General features: G+C 36.3%; 1 protein-coding gene across 1 annotated transcript in view; it reads right to left on the bottom strand.

The window, feature by feature from the left end:
* Nucleotides 1-19,961, bottom strand: part of FAM227B (family with sequence similarity 227 member B) — a 203,824-nt gene that overhangs the window by 19,780 nt on the left and 164,083 nt on the right. The window contains exons 12-13 of the mRNA XM_055539009.1: nucleotides 11,155-11,252; nucleotides 6,080-6,242 (exon numbers count right to left, since the gene is read on the bottom strand). Of these exons, the coding sequence (XP_055394984.1) occupies nucleotides 6,080-6,242; nucleotides 11,155-11,252 (261 nt within the window). The remainder of the gene's footprint in view (nucleotides 1-6,079; nucleotides 6,243-11,154; nucleotides 11,253-19,961) is intronic.

Here is a 19,961-nt window from a genome sequence, read left to right as displayed (position 1 = left end):
TTGAAAAAAGTGTGTCATAAGAATCACTTTTGCAGAAACTTATAAGGGAAAATAATCTGAAAAAAATAAATATAGATACGTAAAACTGAATCACTTTGCTGCATACCTGAAACTAATACAATACTGTAAACCAACTATACTTCAATAAAAAAACTAAGTAATGAAAAAAATGAATATGAATGCCATGCATGAACCTCCACTGAAATGCAGTTTTTATGAACTGGTTGGAAGGAGAATATGTTTGAGATATCCATCTGAAAGTATGGCAGGATAAATCTCTCTGTGAGTCTTGATAAAACAAATTTTTAATGAGTGGAAAAAGAGAATTTCTTTCTAAAGAAATAAATCATTTTGAAATAGAATGTGCTCAATCATGCAATCTTATATGTCTGAAGGAAAAACTATAAAAGTTATTTAATACAGGACCAGCTGTAGAAATTTGAATTAACTATATATTCTCAAATATGACAACATTGTCATGGCATCCCTTTTCTTTTGTCTTCTGTTGGCTTCTCTCCCTCTTACCAATCCTCTCCCAAACCATAATTGTGATTATTTTTTAAAACCTAGAATACGTTTTTTTTTTTTTTTTTTTAATTTTTATTTTATACCGGAGCACGGTTGATTAACAATGTTGTGTTAATTTCAAATGTAGAGCAAAGTGATTCAGTTATACATATACTTGTATTTATTCTTTTTCAAATATTTTTCCCATTTAGGTTAATATAGAATACTGAACAGCATTTCCTATGCTATACAGGTCCTTGTTTGTTATCTCTTTTAAATATAGTGGTATGTACATGTCAATTCCAAGCTTTTAATCTATCCCTACCCCTTCCGTCCTGCTAACCATAACTTTGTTCTCTAAGTCTGTGAGACTAGAATATGGTCTTATCTTCTGGAATTATACATGCCCCCTGGGTAAACAATTCAGCACCAGAGTTTTTGAGTGCATTGGCTCAGAAACCAGATTGTCAAAGATAGACTACAAGTGTTATCACTTACTCTGGTGTCCTCAGACAAATTGTCTAACTTTCCTGTGCCTCAGTTTCCTTATCTGTAAACTAGGGACACACACACACACAGAAGTCGCTCAGTCGTGCCCGACTCTTTGCGACCCCATGGATTGTAGCCCACCAGGCTCCTCGGTCCATGGGATTTTCCAGGCATGAATACTGGAGTGGGTTGACATTTCCTTCTCCAGGGGATCTTCCTGAGCCAGGGATCAAACCCAGGTCTCCCGCATTGTAGGCAGACGCTTTACCGTCTGAGCTACCAGGGAAGACCAGACTAGGGACAATAATAGTAATTACCTCAGAAGTTGACATGATAATTAAATGAGTTAATAAATGTAAAGTACTTAGAAACAGTGCTTGGTATACAGTAACTTTTTAATAAAGTTTAAAAAACATTTTATAATGACAATTTCAAAGATTAATTTTGGACCAATGACTCCTAAATTTCTATCTCTATCCTCTAGCTTTCTTAATTTTAACAATAATGTCAAATTTTGTCAAAAAAATAAAATGAAATTTAGTCTTATCTTTATATAAACTGTTATATACCCACCCATCAGACATTTATTTAATACCTATTTTAAGATACTTTTTTTTTTCTCGTGTCAGGGATATGGAGGCAGATAATTCTTTATTCTCTATTGGATGAGAAAAACAAGTATAGAAATGGTTACACTACAATGTGATAAATATTTGGATTGAGGTATAAAGGGGCTATAAAATTATTGAAGACATTTGTCTAAATCAAACTCTTGCTCAAACATTGTGAGTTATCCACTGATGTATAGCAAATTATCCTGAAATTTGGCAGAATAAAACAAGAAACATTTATTATTGGATAGCTTCTGCAGGTCAGGAATCTGGGCACAGCTCAGCTGGATACTTCAGGCTCAGGGTCCCCTCACAGGCTGCAGTCCAGGTATGGCAAGGGCTGCAGTGATCTCAGGATCAAATGAAGGAGAAGCTGCTTCTAGGCTCACGCATGTGATTATTGGCAAGATTTACTTCCTCAAGGGTTGTTGGACTAAGGGTCTCAGCTCCTTTTTTTGTTTTTTCTTTTTGCATTTTAATAGGGCTTTCATTGCAGTAAAAATATATTATTTCCCACTACACTTAGGGTCCAAATAACAGGGTCTCAGTTTCTTGTTGGCTGTTGACTGGAGGCCTTCCTCACCTCCCTGCCTCTGGGGAGTCTCCACAGGACAGCTCGCAACTTGGTAGCTGGTTTCTCCCAGAGGGCTCCAAAAGAGCAAGCAAGAAAGGCTGAGTAGGACTGATGTCAGTCTTTTTGCAGCTGAATCTCAAAAGTGACATTTCATTATGTTTGCCATATTCTATTTGTTAGAAGCAAGTCGTAGGTTCAGCCCATACCCAATGGGAAATAATTACACAAGGGCATAAAACAGAAGGCGGGAACCACTGAGGACCATTTTAGAGTGTGCCAATCCCAAACATGATGAATTAAATTTGTCTTTTTTTGTTTTTGTTATTTATCTCCTCCACTTTCTCTACTATCTCCTACTCCTTCACTCTGAATAGATGTATTTATTGCAAAGTGTTATTTTTCCGCTTCAGAAAAGCCAGAGGACTCCAATAAGCCCAGAGGAAACTAATAAAAAAATATTCTATATTCTGAATAGCTGTAAATATAAATGTAAATAAATAGCTGTAAATGTAAACTTTCAGAAGAAAGATTAATTTAATGATCGTACAGTCATCACAGATATAAGACATCTGGACACAAATTTCATTAGCAGCTATCAAGATCTTGGTTTTAACACAACATTTTAAAAATCAACTATACTTCAATTTAAAAAAATTACTGACAATTACACACTGCTATATTTAAAGTGGATAATCAACAAAGACCTACTGTATAGCACAGGGAACTCTGCTCAGTGTGGCAGCCTAGATGGGAGGGGAGTTGGGGGAGAATGGATATGTGTATATGTGTGGCTGAGTCCCTTTGCTGTCTACCTGAAACTACCACAACATTGTTAATCAGCTATACCCCCATATAAAATTAAAAGTTAAAAAAAAAAAAACCAAAACAACAAAAAAAATTTTTAAGGAAAAACATGTTAAAATAAAGATCTTGTCAAAAACATTACTGGGCTGTGCCGCCAACCACCAGCCTGGACCGTCATGTCAGGCAAGTAGCAGAATAGCAGACTGTTGCCAGCCCTGCTGCATGAATCACCTGGGCAAGCTACTCAGCCTCGAGCTCTGACCTCCTCATTTGCGGAGTGGCTGTATGAGTGCCTGCCCTTCCCACCGCCACAGGAGTTGTGCCATTTCTCATAATAACACATAGAGAGAGTCGATACATGCTTTGAAACACTGCCAAGTGCTGACGAATGTAAGGTGTCAGTATCATTTTGTTCATCATTAGATCTAGGAATATTTTTTCTTATCAGCAGGTATTACATTTTATAAGCTCAGAAAGTCTAATTACTTTCTTTTCTTAAAAAATTTTGTTTTATTGAAGTGTAGTTTATTTTTAATGTTGTATTAATTTCTGCTGTACTGCAAAGTGATTGGTTATACATATATACACATTTTTCCATATTCTTTCCCATTATGGTTTATCACAGGATATTGAATATAATTCCCTTACTATACAGTAGGATTCTGTTGTTTATCCATTCTGTATATAACAGTTTACATCTGCTGATCCCAAACTCCCAATCCATCCCCCACCACCATCCCCCAGCAACCACAGTCTATTCTCTATGAGTCTGTTTCTGTTTCACAGATAAGTTCAGTTGTGTCATATTTTAGATTTATAAATGATATCATATGGTATTTGTCTTTCTGCTTATTTCACTTGGTATGATAGTCTCTAGGTCCATCTATGTTGCTGCAAATGGCATTATTTCATTCTTTTTTATGGCTGAGTAATATTCCATTGTATATGTGTACCACATTTTATTTAGCCATTCATCTGTAGATGGACATTTAGGTTGTTTCCATGTCTTGGCTATGGTAAATAGTGCTGCTATGAACACTGAAATGGTATGTATCTTTTTAAATTAATTTTGTCCATAGCTGACACTTTCTAAATGGTGATTTCTTTCAGATTTTTAGGAAATGAAATAGTCTCCTAAATGGTTTCATGTTCTAGATATCCATTTTCTGCTTTTCCCATCTCAACCCGTACTTACACTCTTCCCACATTCTCAGTAAATTGGTGTTATGAAACCTTGTATTGCTGTTTGACAAATCCATGCCCATCAGAAATATAAATAGAGACATTTTTACAATCACAATAAAAATTAGCTAAAAATAAAAATAATCTATAATGAATGGTTTTATATATCTTTCAAGTTTCACTTCTAAACATTTAAAAATTTTGAATTTTAAACATTAGTTTGAATAATTCAAGGTTGATGAGCATCCTTAAATTACAAGTCTCAGAACAGACTGAATTAGTTCTCTAGTTTGCCTTTCTCCTTGTGTTCCAGAGTCATCCAAGTTAATTACATGTCCTTGCGGTCAGTGAGACTCTGGAGGTTATCTGGACTGAAATATGGGAGAAGTGTCCTAGAAAGAATCCTCAGAGTCTGCCAGAGCAGAGTTCTCCACACTGCTAGGATCATGTATCCTATGACTAAAAGCTATGTGAGCACACACCCTTATAGGTATAATTTAAAATTTAGAAATTATACACATATCAATCTGTATTAATTTATTAGGCATATTATAAAAGATGCCGTCTACAAATAGAAAACAGTGAGATGAAATAAAATATTAAAAAATAAATTTAATATGATATTTATTAATGGTACACTGAACCTTTTATCCTCAAATTATAGCGATTTGTTTTGAGGTCTATACAGTTTATAAATGCCTTGCAAATTAAACTGGCATCATACTATTATTTGCTAATTTTGAAAAGTACAACGTACATTTAGGGCTAGGCTCATTGTTGTAATAATGATGTCTATCCATATTTCAATTGATATTTTTGAAAATTTTTATTTTTTTGGCCTATGTCTCAGCAGAACTGATTGGATCACCACTAATTTTGTCTCTCAGTGTGACTGAAAAGGAGCTCCTTCAAGAAATAGGGGAAATATCATTTTTTTTTTTTAATAGTCTTGCATTATAAATATTACCATCAATCCAAAGTTTCTTTTCAGGGAAATGTTTAAAGCTATTGGTCCACCAGTAAGTGTTAATTTAGTTAAATTACATGATATAATCTATAACTCTGTTTAACCATCCAAAGAAAACAGCAATAAATTGTGAACCTCAGACAATAACATAAGAGCAAAGATGTCATTATTATCCCTCAATACAGTAGAGTGAAGACTGAAATGTCAACTGAGTGAGGGTACCTGTCTTCTAAATATAAGTCAAGTATAATTTCTTTTTTATTTTTAAAGATATAAATAGGTACAATATATATATTTTCCACCCAGAGTTGTATACACCCCAGTTTAGAGACCATTTACTATATCCCTTTGTGTTCATCCATGTCCCTAGTGAGACCTGGGCAAGAATCGGTTACACAGAAGGGGGACAAGAATGTAAACAGACATGCCTGCTGCAACCAAAGAGCTCCAACTTCATTAAATTATTGGGTTGGCCAAAAAGTGTGTTTGAGATTAAAAAAAAAAAAAAAAAGGAAAAACCCAAAAGAACTTTTTGGCCAACCTGATATATTTTTATACATTAAGCTAAGAAATATTCAGTTGAACAAAGGATTACATAGCTAAGGTATGTCTGAAACTTTCTTCTGGAGAAATCTAGAAGCCCATGACCTACAGTTCTGACAAATGTTTGAAATGGAACACTTTACTAAAGAGCTAAACATACCAGTTTTTTAAGTTCCTGAGTTTTATGTTTATTTCTCTTACATGCAAAATCATAGCCTTAGATCTAAAAGAGAAAATACTTTTAGCCAAACATGCTATGAAAGTTTTGAATGTAATTCAATGCTAAATAGAGCATTAGTTATAAAATACAATAAATTTTTTTCTTAACTGAGACATTAAAAAAAGCTAAAAGTTTTGAATATTTTGGAGATAGATCATATTAAAGCAAAGCTTAAAAAGGATATGGTTCTTTCAGTATTTCAGTGAGTTTAGTCCTGACTTGTCTAGGGGCTTTGGAAATACCAGCTACCTCATGCATCTCAAGATAATATAAAATCAGTGGACTCTGACCTCCAAAATTGAAGAGAACACGGTTAAACTCTGGACCACTACTGATATAATGGGACTGTAAGGGGTAGAAAAAAAAGAAGAGTCAATTATTACTTTTGTGTATTTTTAAAGAACTGTAAATTAAATATATCTGCATTATAACTATAAATACAATTATTATCTGGTATATTAAAACAAAGGGAAATTTTGCAAGGCATTCTTCTTAATGAAAGTGCTTATGAGCCTATGAGTGTGTGCTGTAAGGCTCTGGTGGTCTTTTAGCATGAAGACAGGCCAATAGAGAGAATTCTATCTGAAGAACAGAAAGAGAAAAATGAGCAGAACCCCAGAAAAAGGGATAGGAAAAAATATGAAGAAATAATGACTGAAACTTTCCAAGTTTTATGAAAAACACATCCTAGAAACTTAACTCCAAGTAGGATAAAGTCACATCTAGATGATCATAGTCAAAAGTGTTAAAAAGACAAATTTCAAAACCAGCAAGAGAAAAACGACATACAAGAGAACCCCCAAAAGTTAACAGGTGACTTCTCATCAGAACAGTGGAGGCCAGAAGCCCATCAAAGTGCTGATGAAAGAAACTTCAACCATGAATTCTGTGTCAGGGAGACAATCACCATAATTATAATTGCTTCAATATTCTACTATTGACTTCTTGTAGAATACAAGGTAAGTATAGCAACTACTCATATGTTGTCTTTCTTCAGTTTTTGTAATTCCTAGATGAGAGATTTATTGTTGATTCCACTTCCTATGGGGAAAGATTTTTTTTTCTCATTTGTTTTAACTGATATATAAAATTCTCGTATTTCTTTTGCTTATGGTCAATTTTTCACTGTATTCATTCATAGCTACTACAAAATTATTTCAAATGGTGGGACTATTGTAATCCCACTATTGTCTTCATGACAATTCATATCAGGTTATATCTAGCCTGATCTCAAAAACTGCATGCAGAACTGGAGTGAGCTCTATCAAGTTTAAAAGGAGATCTTGCCTGTCTAGAAAGATGTCTTAATGACCCTTTTTCTGAGTTCTGTCTTGGTAATAATAAAACAGAAACTCTATCTTACTGAAGTTTTAGATATAGACATTTCTGTTATTTTTCTGCAGTTACTAGTTTCTAAACTACGAAAACCACAGTACACAGATCTGTCCTCCTCGATGAGAATCTATGACTTTAAAAGGATAGTCCCATCAGTAAAGAGCAGAAATAGGCATTAAATGCAAATCCAGTGTTTTGTGAAGCCTTAGCCATTTTCAGTGCCAAAGAATGCTCAAACTACTGCACAACTGCACTCATCTCACATGCTAGTAAAGTAATGCTCAAAATTCTCCAAGCCAGGCTTCAGCAATACATGAACCATGAACTTCAATCTGGTTTTAGAAAAGGCAGAGGAACCTTTCAAATTGCCAATATCTGCTGGACCATCGAAAAAGCAAGAGAGTTCCAGAAAAACATCTATTTCTGCTTTATTGACTATGCCAAAGCTGTTGACTGTGTGGATCACAACAAACTGTGGAAAATTCTGAAAGAGATGGGAATACCAGACCACCTGACCTGCCTCTTGAGAAACCTATATGCAGGTCAGGAAGCAACAATTAGAACCGGACATGGAACAATAGACTGGTTCCAAACAGGAAAAGGAGTATGTCAAGGCTGTATACTGTCACCGTGCTTATTTAATTTATATGCAGAGTACATCATGAGAAACGCTGGGCTGGAAGAAGCACAAGCTGGAATCAAGATTGCCGGGAGAAATATCAATAACCTCAGATATGCAGATGAGACACCACCCTTATGGCAGAAAGTGAAGAGGAACTCAAAAGCCTCTTGATGAAAGTGAAAGAGGAGAGTGAAAAAGTTGGCTTAAAGCTCAACATTCAGAAAACGAAGATCATGGCATCTGGTCCCATCACTTCATGGGAATTAGATGGGGAAACAGTAGAAACAGTGTCAGACTTTATTTTTCTGGGCTCCAAAATCACTGCAGGTGGTGATTGCAGCCATGAAATTGAAAGACACTTACTCCTTGGAAGGAAAGTTATGACCAACCTAGACAGCATATTCAAAAGCAGAGACATTACTTTGCCAGCAAAGGTCCAACTAGTCAAGGCTATGGTTTTTCCAGTGGTCATGTATGGATGTGAGAGTTGGACTGTGAAGAAAGCTGAGTGCCGAAGAATTGATGCTTTTGAACTACGGTGTTGGAGAAGACTCTTGAGGGTCCCTTGGACTGCAAGGAGATCCAACCAGTCCATTCTAAACGAGATCAGCCCTGGGTGTTCTTTGGAAGGAATTATGCTAAAGCTGAAATTCCAGTACTTTGGCCACCTCATGCGAAGAGTTGACTCATTGGAAAAGACTCTGATGCTGGGAGGGATGGCGGGCAGGAGGAGAAGGGGACGACAGAGGATGAGATGGCTGGATGGCATCTCTGACTCGATGGACGTAAGTCTGAGTGAACTCCAGGAGTTGGTGATGGACAGGGAGGCCTGGCGTGCTGCGATTCATGGGGTTGCCAAGAGTCAGACATGACTGAACGACTGAACTGAACTGAGCCATTTTCTTGGGTACTTTAAGGTCTCAAGTTGTCCAAAGAACTCTTGCTAAAGATATACCAAGTAGCCAAAATAATTAACAGAAGTCCCACTGCTTCCAATTACCCCCACAAAAGATAATGGCAGAAAACTCTGAGAACTTTAAGATTCCATAAAACAAAACTTTTATAGCCAAAGTCAATTTAGTACTAAATTTTAAGAACCAGGCAATCCAATGAACTTTGGAAGGGTCACAAAGATGAACTAGGAAATTCAAGGAATGGTTTCAGCCTTCAGTTTTTCTGTTAGTTTACTAAACGATAATTAGTGACAGTGGATAGAAAGCTAAACTTTGATTTTGAGGTTTGAAAGTGTGTACTGTCAATGGTCATATGGACACTGGGAACCCATAAGCACCCATTCAGCATTTGGATGACACTGGTGCTTAGAAGGACTTCCTTGTAGCTCAGGTGGTAAAGAATCTGCCTGCAATGCCAGAGACTCCGGTTTGATCCCTGGGTAGGGAAGATCTTCTGGAGAAAGGAATGGCAATCCCCTTCAATATTATAGCCTGGAGAATCCCATGGACAGAGGAGCCTTGTGGGCTACAGACCACAAAGAGTCAGACACTTAGGAAAAAAAAAAGTGCTTAGAAAACTTTTCTTTCCATTGAACTGAAACATGTTCTCTGTACAGCTTTTACTTATTGTTATTGGTAAAACTTTTTAGTATGTATTAGTAAAAACTTTTTTGAGCCATATAGAAAAAGTCTAATCCTGCTACTAATCTAATCTACTGTAGCTCTCTACATATTTGAAAACAGTTATTATGGGCTCCAGTCTCATCTTTTCTAGTGGAAACATCTTTACATATTTTGGCAATTGCTCAAACATTATGGTTTCAGAGCCCTTTATTATCTTGATGATTATACCCTTTTACAATGCAGGGCTCCAAAATGAACATAATGCACATTCTTTGTCCAATCAGCACATATGTTTAGACAGCCCATGAATACAGTAGATTTTGGGGTCAATGACATTCTACTTTTGACACATAGAGAGCTTACTGTTGAAAGTGATTCCCAAATCTTTTCAGATGCCGCCAAGCCAAGGCTTTATTATTCTATACTTAGGAAGTTGTAATTTTGGACCTTTATACTTTTTCCACAGTAACAGTTTATCTTCTAAGATCAGGTCTGTTATTCTAGCCTGTTGAAAACTTTTGGTCATTCATAATTCTTCCAAGTTTTATGACGTCTACATAGCTAATAAAAAATGGCAACCATGTTTTCATCAAAGTTGTCAATAAAATGTGTGTAATACAGGGCCAATGATGCAGCAATATGGTGTACTGCCAAAGACATAACTGCCATTTGCTTTCTAGCTTTTAAAGTGTCATCTGAAGAAAGGTCATTTGGTCAGTTATAAATCCCTCCATCCATATTTCTCCAACTTGTAAACAAAGTATAAAAGACCATTTTTAGTGGTTGTTCAAGGTCAGCTATACAATTTCTATCATACTTTCCTGATTTTGAAATTTACCAACATTGCCCTCCTCCTCTACTCCCATCTCCTCCCCTGCCCTCCCATCCCCTGCAGCCAAGATGGTGCAATATTGCCATCTACATCAACCTGACTCTCAGAGGTTACCAATTTCTATCCTAAGCACCGGCAAAACATCCTTGGCAGGACTGTGACATTTGGAAGAGATTCTACATACCTGGATTATTAAAGACCTGGAAATATATGAATATGACTTTCATAAAGTGATTTTTATAGGCATAATGTAAAATTTAAAATAATGGTCAGACTTAACTAGATAATTCAGACCAAATTTTATCAATAAAGACTGCAACAGATTTAAAACTTAACTGGCCAACAAATTAAGAGTTCAAATTCAGAAGTTCAAGCCAACAGTCTCATCAAATTTTGGCTAAAGCAACACAAGGTAGCAAGTCCACAGGATCTCTATTTTGGAGGCACATTTAAAACTGTGGAGAAAGCAAACATTCAAGACTGAAGAGTAACAATACCTGCATGTGGTCATTTATTCCAGGACCATGGTTTAAGAGGTAGGGACAGGTCAATCACTGTTGCAAACTCCTCTGATGTTCTGTCTACAACTTTGACTGATGGTTTTTGAGGTCAGAGCCCTGTTTGTATGTCAGCCCAAGTAGAAGCAGTGCCAGAATTATGATGAAAAGATAAACATTATTCTTTTTCCTTAGAGATGAGGATAGTTTCAGAAATAAACACAACTTAGCAATATTAAGGTTAGTCTCCCTAATAAGTCTCTTCTGATCAGTTTTTCTAAAATATATATCGAGAGTATAATAACCTACATTGTCCATGTGAAACTGTTGAATTAATTATACTGAAAATTTAAAAAGTAAGAACATTTTTTTTTATGATCATTATACTTCAAACCTTTGTTGGTAGTTTTGGTGGTCTTGATTCTTCCTTGAATGCAGGCGTTGTATATGCTTTTGGGTTCTCTAAAATTTTCGATATATTGAAGTCTATAGCTAAAACAAACAAACAAACAAAAATTTCTTAAATTCTGTTCTTTTTTTCTTCAGAAAGGAATGACACCATGTCTTTTATTTTTTTCCAGCAATGTACATTAAACATGGAGAGAGGTAAAAGTGTGAGGTTAGGATATTGTTACATAATAGCTTGCTCCAGTCAATCTAGGCTCCCGGGTGGTAAGGAATCTGCCTGCCAATGCAGGAGCAAGAAATGCAGGTTCAGTCCCTGGGTTGGGAAGATCCCCAGAGTTGGGAACGACAAACCACCCCAGTATTCTTGCCTGGAAAATTCCATGGACAGAGGAGCCTGGCGGGCTACAGTTCATGGGGACCCAAAGAATCAACAGAGCATGCCCGCACGCCCCAGTCAGAGGAAATGAATATTCCATCTCATTTTACTTAACAGGGATTTAGAGTTTTCAAATTTATTCACTTACACTATTTCATGCTGTCTTCATAAACCATTTTATGAGCTAAGTAAATTTCCCACAACTTACAGATGAGAAAACTAAAGTGCAGGAAACTCTACGACTTTTTCTAAGATGAGTCTTGCTCTAAGTCTTACCCTACCATTTATTGAGAGTAGAGGAAAAGGATATGGACCTAGGGCTTTTGCCTCTGAGTTCAGAGCTCTTTCCATGACCCTCTAGTTAAGTAGAATAGGAGGTTTGGGCCTCGGCATGTTAGAGGCCACCTTTTCCATATACTGACAACACACCCAGATAAGGAAAGACTTGGTAAATTTTTTTTTTTTTTTTTTGTAACCAGCATAAATATGCATGAGGGCACATAGGGATTCTTATCTTAAAGGAGAGCTATATCATTTAATCAGTCATGTCAATCAGCCTAAAAGCACAGGCTAGTTACTAAGGGTACCTCAATATAGAACAGAGAAAACAGGTGATCTGAGAAGTTTGCACTAGGTCTTGGCACTGACAATTATTACCAGTTACCAGGTAGACAAATTAGACTACAGTATTTGAGGTTGATGACAAACCTTAGAAGAATAAAGGTTACTTGGATTGATTATTTATGTTACATATTAAAAGATATTCGATGTTAGCTTGAAATACTGGAGGCAACGAGGCATTTGTCTCTGGCAGAGATTAAAAAATTGGCTGGCAAGGAGCCTGTATTTTAAGAGTGAAACAAAAGTTAGGTTAAGTTGGGAGTTAGAATGGGCAAGAAAGGTAATGAACCATATCATTTCTCTACTTTAAAACTTGCTCAAAAACATACAAACCATTATGGAAAGGAATTTGACAATATCTATCAATAACACAGACATTTTTTCTTTGCTTCAGTAATCCCTTCCCTAAGAATATATTCTTCACAATCTCCTACACAAGTACAAAAACACACAAGTACAAGTTTAATGATTATGTATTTAATATTTAAATACATAAAACCTATGTATTTAATAGGTGCAGGTTGAAAAAACCATGGTACTCCTATTTGTTGGAATACTATGAGCTGTAAAAAGAAATGAGTAACATCTCTGTACAGATGTGAAGATATCTTGAGGTTATATCATTAAGTGAGGAAAGCAAGTTGCAGAACAGTACACAGAGTATATTACTTGACTGAAAGTATACAATATGCTATGTTCAGTTTAAAGAGATAGACTTTCTATTGTACTTGCCTTCATTTGTATAAAGGAACACTGAAAAGATAAATAAGAAATGAATAAAAATATTCTCTTTGGGAGGAATAATTAAAAATAAAAATTGCTCAATTTTGAATTATTCTTAAATACATACTTAGGTGATATTACTCAACAGTGGCCACAGGACTGGAAAAGGTCAGTTTTCATTCCAATACCAAAGAAAGGCAATGCCAAAGAATGTTCAAACTACCACACAATTGAACTTATCCCATATGCTAGCAAAGAAGTAATGCTCAAAATTCTACAAGCCAGGCTTCAACAGTACGTGAACCATGAACTTCCAGATGTTCAAGCTGGATTTAGAAAAGGCAGAGGAACCAGAGATCAAATTGCCAACATCCATTGCATCATTGAAAAAGCAAGAGAGTTCCAGAAAAACATCTATTTCTGCTTTATTGACTATGCCAAAGCCTTTGACTGTGTGGATCACAATAAACTGTGGAAAATTCTGAAAGAGATGGGAATACTAGACTACCTGACCTGCCTTTTGAGAAACCTGAATGCAGGTCAGGAAGCAACAGTTAGAACTGGACATGGAACAACAGACTGGTTCCAAATAGGAAAAGGAGTATGTCAAGGCTGTATATTGTCACCCTGCTTATTTAAATTATATGCAGAGTACAATATGAGAAATGCTGGGTTGGATGAAGCACAAACTTGAATCAAGACTGCCGGGAGAAATATCAATAGCCTGATATGCAGATGACACCACCCTTATGGCAGAAAGTGAAGAAGAACTAAAGAGCCTCTTGATGAAAGTGAAAGAGGAGAGTGAAAAAGTTGGCTTAAAACTCAACATTCAGAAAACTAAGATCATGGCATCTGGTCCCATCACTTCATGGTAAATAGATGGCGAAACAGTGGAAATGGTGACAGACTTTAATTTTGGGGGCTCCAAAATCACTGCAGATGGTGACTGCAGCCATGAAATTAAAAGACACTGCTCCTTGGAAGAAAAGTTATGACCAACTTAGACAGCATATTAAAAAGCAGAGTCATTACTTTGCCAACAAAGGTCCTTCTAGTCAAAGCTATTGTTTTTCCAGTAGTCATGTATGGATGTGAGAGCTGGAATATAAAGAAAGCTGAGCACTGAAGAATTGATGCTTTTGAACTGTGGTTTTGGAGAAGACTCTTGAGAGTCCCTTGGACTGCAAGGAGATCCAACGAGTCCATCCTAAAGGAGATCAGTCCTGGGTGTTCTTTGGAAGGACTGATGTTGAAGCTGAAACTCCAATACTCTGGCCAAATAGGAAAAGGAGTATGTCAAGGCTGTATATTGTCACCCTGCTTATTTAAATTATATGCAGAGTACAATATGAGAAATGCTGGGTTGGATGAAGCACAAACTTGATGCGACTAGCTGACTCATTTGAAAAGACCCTGATGCTGGGAGGGATTGGGGGCAGGAGGAGAAGGGGACGACAGAGGATGAGATGGCTGGATGGCATCACCGACTCGATGGACATGAGTTTGAATAAACTCCGTGAGTTGGTGATGGACAGGGAGGCCTGGGGTGCTGCAGTCCATGGGGTTGCAAAGAGTCGGACACAACCGAGTGACAACTGAACTGAACTGAACCTATCTTCTAGTTGTTATGAACAGATAGTTTAAACAAAAGGACCTTCATGTTTACCCTATGCACAACAAACGCCAAGACCCTCTGGTGGGCTGGTCAGTGTTTCGGGATGGGTACAGAGGCAGTTCTGGGCTCTTCAGTCTTGAGGTGGACTGTCTGCTAAGGGGCTATGCCTCTGCTGGTTAGTTGTTTGGCCTGAAGCTTCTCAACTCTGGAGTCTGTAGGCTCTTGAGTGGCACCAGGTCTTGGAGCTAATGAGCCAAGATACCAACTGCTGATGATGCTTCCCAATATGTCTGCACCCAGAGTCAATATAGCCCCTTTCCTGCCTCCCCACGAGACTCTCTAAGCCCAGCAGGGATATTGTGTTTTCCCTTTAAGAGTGAAATTTTTATTTTTCCCCAGTCTGGTGGGATTCCTGCAATTAAGCCCCACTAACTTTCAAAGCCAAACACTCTGGGGGCTTCTCTTCTCAGTACCAAATCCCTAGACTGGGTAGCCTGATGTGGGAGAACCTCTAAAATTTAATTATTCTCCAGTCTGTGGTTTACCCATCCAGGAGATAGGGGATCTGATTATATGGTAAGTCTACCCTTCCTACCAGTCTCTCTATAGTTCTTTCTTTATGTCTTTAGCTATAGAAGACTTTTCTGGTAGGTTCTAGTCTTTTTCATTGATGGCTGTTCTGAAGATAGTTGTGATTTTGGTGTGCTTTTTAGAGGAGGTGAGCTTAGGGTCTTTTTACTGTGCCATCATGGCTACTTTTGACAATATTTTTTATTTATTGGGACAATATTTTGCAAGTGTTATTCTATAAATATGTTTCTACTTTTCAGACCATGATTCTTGGTTTTATTTGAAAAATATCACAGCTAAGCTCATGGTGAATGTTCCACTAGTGGCAGAGCATTTCAAGACGTTAATCATACTCCAAAAACTGCTCTAAAAACACATAAGCCATTTCTGCAGGTACTTCCCAAGACAATTCCAGTCACAGTCTGGGAGACTTTTCAAGGTATTTCCCTCTCCTATTCACTAAAAGAGTGGCTCAAACTCCCACTTGACCAGTAGCTTGAAGCACGGGCATGTGAACTTAATGTGCGTTCCTGAATCAGAGTAGTATATTAGTTAAGCCTTGGAGACAGATGGACACAGATTTAAACATCAGCTCTGCCATTTGAAAACTAAGTGACTTTGGGCAAATACAATTCTTTAAGCTTTCAGTTCCTTGAAATATAATTTTGAAATGATAATAATGATTAAATTATAGACTTGTTAACTGGATAAAAATGAGATCATATAGGCAAATCACATGTAACTGGCATCCTGTAATGACTGTGTAAATTTTAGACAATATTGTCATTACCATCATTTTTTAAGGAGAATGAATTCAAACTCTCTATTACTTCATACTTAATAAAAGATTCATTGAGAGAAAATATTGAGGAGTGATTGAGTGTTATCTATTTCTTTAGAAAATCTGAGACATATTCTTGAGCTGAGGTAGACTGAAAAAGAGATATACATTAGAACTGAATTTTCTTGGCCACTTGTAGATCCGTTTTTACCAGATTATACTTTGTCTTTATATGCCCTTGGTTAACATAGTGCCATGTTATAGACTCAAATATGGCTGTATTTACACATCAACAACATTCATTACATTACGTAGAGCTTCTCTTAGGAGAGGGTGTTAATCAGTTGAGGTGTTCACAAGTATTCACCTTTTCATCCTTCCAAGGCACATGGTAGGACTAAATATCTAGTCTCTTTGAAGATAATTATGGCATTTGCAACTTGCTCTGGGCAGTATAAAAATGAATTTGATTACAACTATATATGTAATCTCCAGTGACCCACTTTCCAGTTGAGTCTAAATTTCCTCCTGTATTAAAGAGGTCTTTTAGACATTTTTTAGTTTGTTTAAATTATGTTCCCTATTGTAAATTATATGAATTAAGGCATGAGAAGACAGATTAATCTACCTCCATCAAGTGGGGAAAAACCCTACAAATGTGATTTCTTAAACCTAAACCTATTTTCCATTTATTCAATTTTTCATGCATTGCTTCAAGAAATGCTTTCTTTGCAGACTTTGTGAAAAACACTATAAATTTCAAGAGAAATTAAAAGTATACAGTTGCTGGCCTCAGTAACCAATTGTAATCAAGTAGGTTGATAAAACATATGCAGGTAATACTTGTTAAAAATTCAACATCTATTCAAAAGTTAATATAAGATGAAGAGGCAAATAGATTGTATCAGAAGTAAAACTTTAAGGATGAATTAGAGATTGTTTGTGGGATGAGTTAATCAGAGAAGGCTCACTTAAAAACTGATCAGATTTGCAGGAATGCAGACATGGAGAAAGAATTCAGGCCAATGGCATGAACATAGGGCTGAGGTTGGGTAACAAGGTATTTTAACAGGACTTTGAGGAGACCACCCTAGTTGCAGGAAAGTGTTACCGTAGGGATGTTTTAAGAATATGAAGAAGAAAAAGAGCAAAGGAGATTAAGATGAAGTGGTTAAGCTAGTGTAAGCAGATTTTTACTATGTGTCTGTCAGGAAATAATACATTGAACTCAAATCTTTGATGATGATTGAAATAATTGGTCTGTAATTATGAGTTAATTTAAATACTATAGTTGCTTAACAAATGATGTGAGTGATGTGGTTTTACCCCTTAAGTCATAAACTTGTTAATAAGCCTGATTATCTGAAATTATCATAAATTTTATAAATGAAATAGGAATGGACCAACCCAACCACTATGAAAATCATGAAGAAAAGAGGAGCCAAGGAATGTATAGTTACCTTTACCACAGAGGAATAAATTACAGTATTATTAGTGAAAAATCAAAACATTGAAATAAAATCAAAGTGGTAAAGAATTCACATTTTGGTGGTGTCAGTGTTATGTATGACTTACATGAAATACATATGCTTCATTCAAAATGTGGATGGAGAGGTCAAATGTAGCAGGCATAAAACTTTTGCAAGAGTTCATTATGTTTTCCTCTTAGTGTACATGTTAAATGAAGGGTGCTGTGGTTCACCCATATAATTTCTACTTTGTTTAGAGTCATTGTGCTCTAATGGGAAAAATGCTAGCAGAGGTCCTAGTGACGCAGTGTCAGTTCCCCACCCTTTCACCAAAATCTTTCCATTAGAATAATTACTGTAAGTTAGACTTCTGTCCTAAACAAAGAAACTAGCATTTTATTCCACCATTAAAAAAAATTCTAGGCTCTCAAACCTCTTCCATGGGTGGATTATCAACATTCACCACCAATAATATGTCTTAAAGAAAGTTCATATTGCAAGATCAAATTTGAAAAATTAATTTATGCTTTTAATTAAACTAAGATTTCTATGTCAATGAGGAATTAATAGTTAAAATGAATGATTAGAATAAGAATTGGCTCTTTTAATGCTGGTAATTCCAAATTCTTTGATCTGCTACCACTAAGCTCCTATCCTGACTACTGAGACTAACCAAATTCAAACTTAATGGAATCAATCATACCAAGAGAATAGACACCATCAGAAGTTTCATTTTAAGGCCACAAAGCACTAATAGAATTTGTGGAAGGTTTGAATTAGTTAGTACCTTGGGAAGACATGTCATTCTTAATAAAATTTTCTTAGAGAGAAATACTGAGTGCTACTACAATATGATCTAAGAACAAATTTTCTTACTAAAATAATTGGTACCATTATACTACAGTGGAAAATCCATGGGAAAGAAGAGAATGGCACAGATAGCTAGTGTTCTTCATTGAAGGAAATACTTGTGGGGATCTTTTTCAAATGCAGTTTTTGATTTTGTTATTAGGTATGGGGTGTAATAACACCACAGGTGCTGGTGATGCTCTACCATAGTCCACGGAGTTGCCTTTTGAGTAATAAGGTGGTAGGTAACACAGTGTTGCAACAGATCCTCTCTAATGATGTGACTTTGAACCTGTACCCTCAGATGTAAAACAGTATCATGAACACTGGTCTCATAGGATCACTAGGAGAGTAAGTGAACATTATGTTTGTGAAGTGCTTGGCAAAGTTGACCTTAGACAGGAGCACAGAAGGAAAAGAGTATTCATGCGCACTTAGTCATGTCTGACTCTTTGTGAAAACATGGATGGTAGCCCACCAGGCTTCTCTGTCCATGGAATTTTCCAGGCAAGAATACTGGAGTGGGTTGCTATTTCCTATTCTAGGGGATCTTCCCAACCCAGGGATCAAACCTGTGTCTCTCATGTTTCTTATACTGGCAGGCAGATTCATCACCACTGCGCCACCTGGGAAGCCTGGGAAAGCAGAGGAATGGAAAATAATGTTGGTAACTGGGTATATGTGGTGGTGGGAGTTTGTGGAAGTTCTCATTGTCTTAATTTTCTCACTGAAGTAGGAAGCAAAATCACTATCTGAGATTGAGTATAGGGGAGAGAGTGTTGGAGATATGAAAAGATAAAAGGGGGAAATAGTTGGCTTCATGAGTGGTAGAAATAAAGGACCAGAGGAAACTGTACGATTACCTGACAGAATTAAGGCCCACTGGAGTTGTGTACTTATGAATTAAAAATGAGACTAGTTAGCATGGTTGAATGTGTTCTCTGTGTACATTTAGCTGTACACTTTCAGATGTGGGAAAGATGGAGAATGATTTTTAATTATTTTAATTATTTTTAGTTGGCAAATTGTAAAAGGAGTTGGGGATGAATACAAAGAAGTAGCTAGAACTACTGACTACAGTAGTTAGGTAAAAAGGGAAGAAGAAGGGTTAGTAAGATCTATATATTGTTGGGATTTTATTTTTGACTTAGTATGCAGAAAATTTTTGGAAATGTTCTATCTGTACCTGCACTTGAATGGACAGTTGAGTTATTGCATGTAGCCTCTCTCTCTCTCTCTCTCACATGTTATAATCACTAGTGTTTTCCTGATATATATTATTCACTAACACTTTTTGTCAGATTTAACTATTATCATCTAAGAGGGGAGAATTAAAGTATTACGGATTTTATATGAAAAATTGTAAGCTCGTCCTTGAGAGTCTGAACATTTTTGCTATGTTTCTAGGCAATATTTTTGGTATATACATCTTCACACATTAATACATTCTGTTGGATTATTTGTTAGGTAGTCTCTCTTCCTTTTAATGCTTTATTCCTTTAATTTGTCTGATATGAATATTACTATATCAGCTTTCTTTTGCTGAATACTTTTATCTTTTTCCATTATTATCTTTTCTCATTGCTTCATTTTTAACCTTCTAGAAGGTTTTGTTCTGAGAATTTCTTTTGTGTGTGTGTGAGAAGGATGAACATTCTTTTAAAATAACCTACTTGAGGTTTTAACTCTGAGTCAGATGTAGTAGGTCTTATAGACCAATGTTTCCACTTTAATAATTAGAAAAAGCAGGGTAAATGACAAAAATGTCGTTTTAAAGGACACTAGA

Source organism: Bubalus kerabau, chromosome 10 (genome assembly GCF_029407905.1).
Source record: "Bubalus kerabau isolate K-KA32 ecotype Philippines breed swamp buffalo chromosome 10, PCC_UOA_SB_1v2, whole genome shotgun sequence".
In the NCBI taxonomy this organism is placed as follows: Eukaryota; Metazoa; Chordata; class Mammalia; order Artiodactyla; family Bovidae; genus Bubalus; species Bubalus kerabau.
Note: the sequence above shows the minus strand (reverse complement) of the source record. Positions and strands in the feature narration are given on the sequence as shown.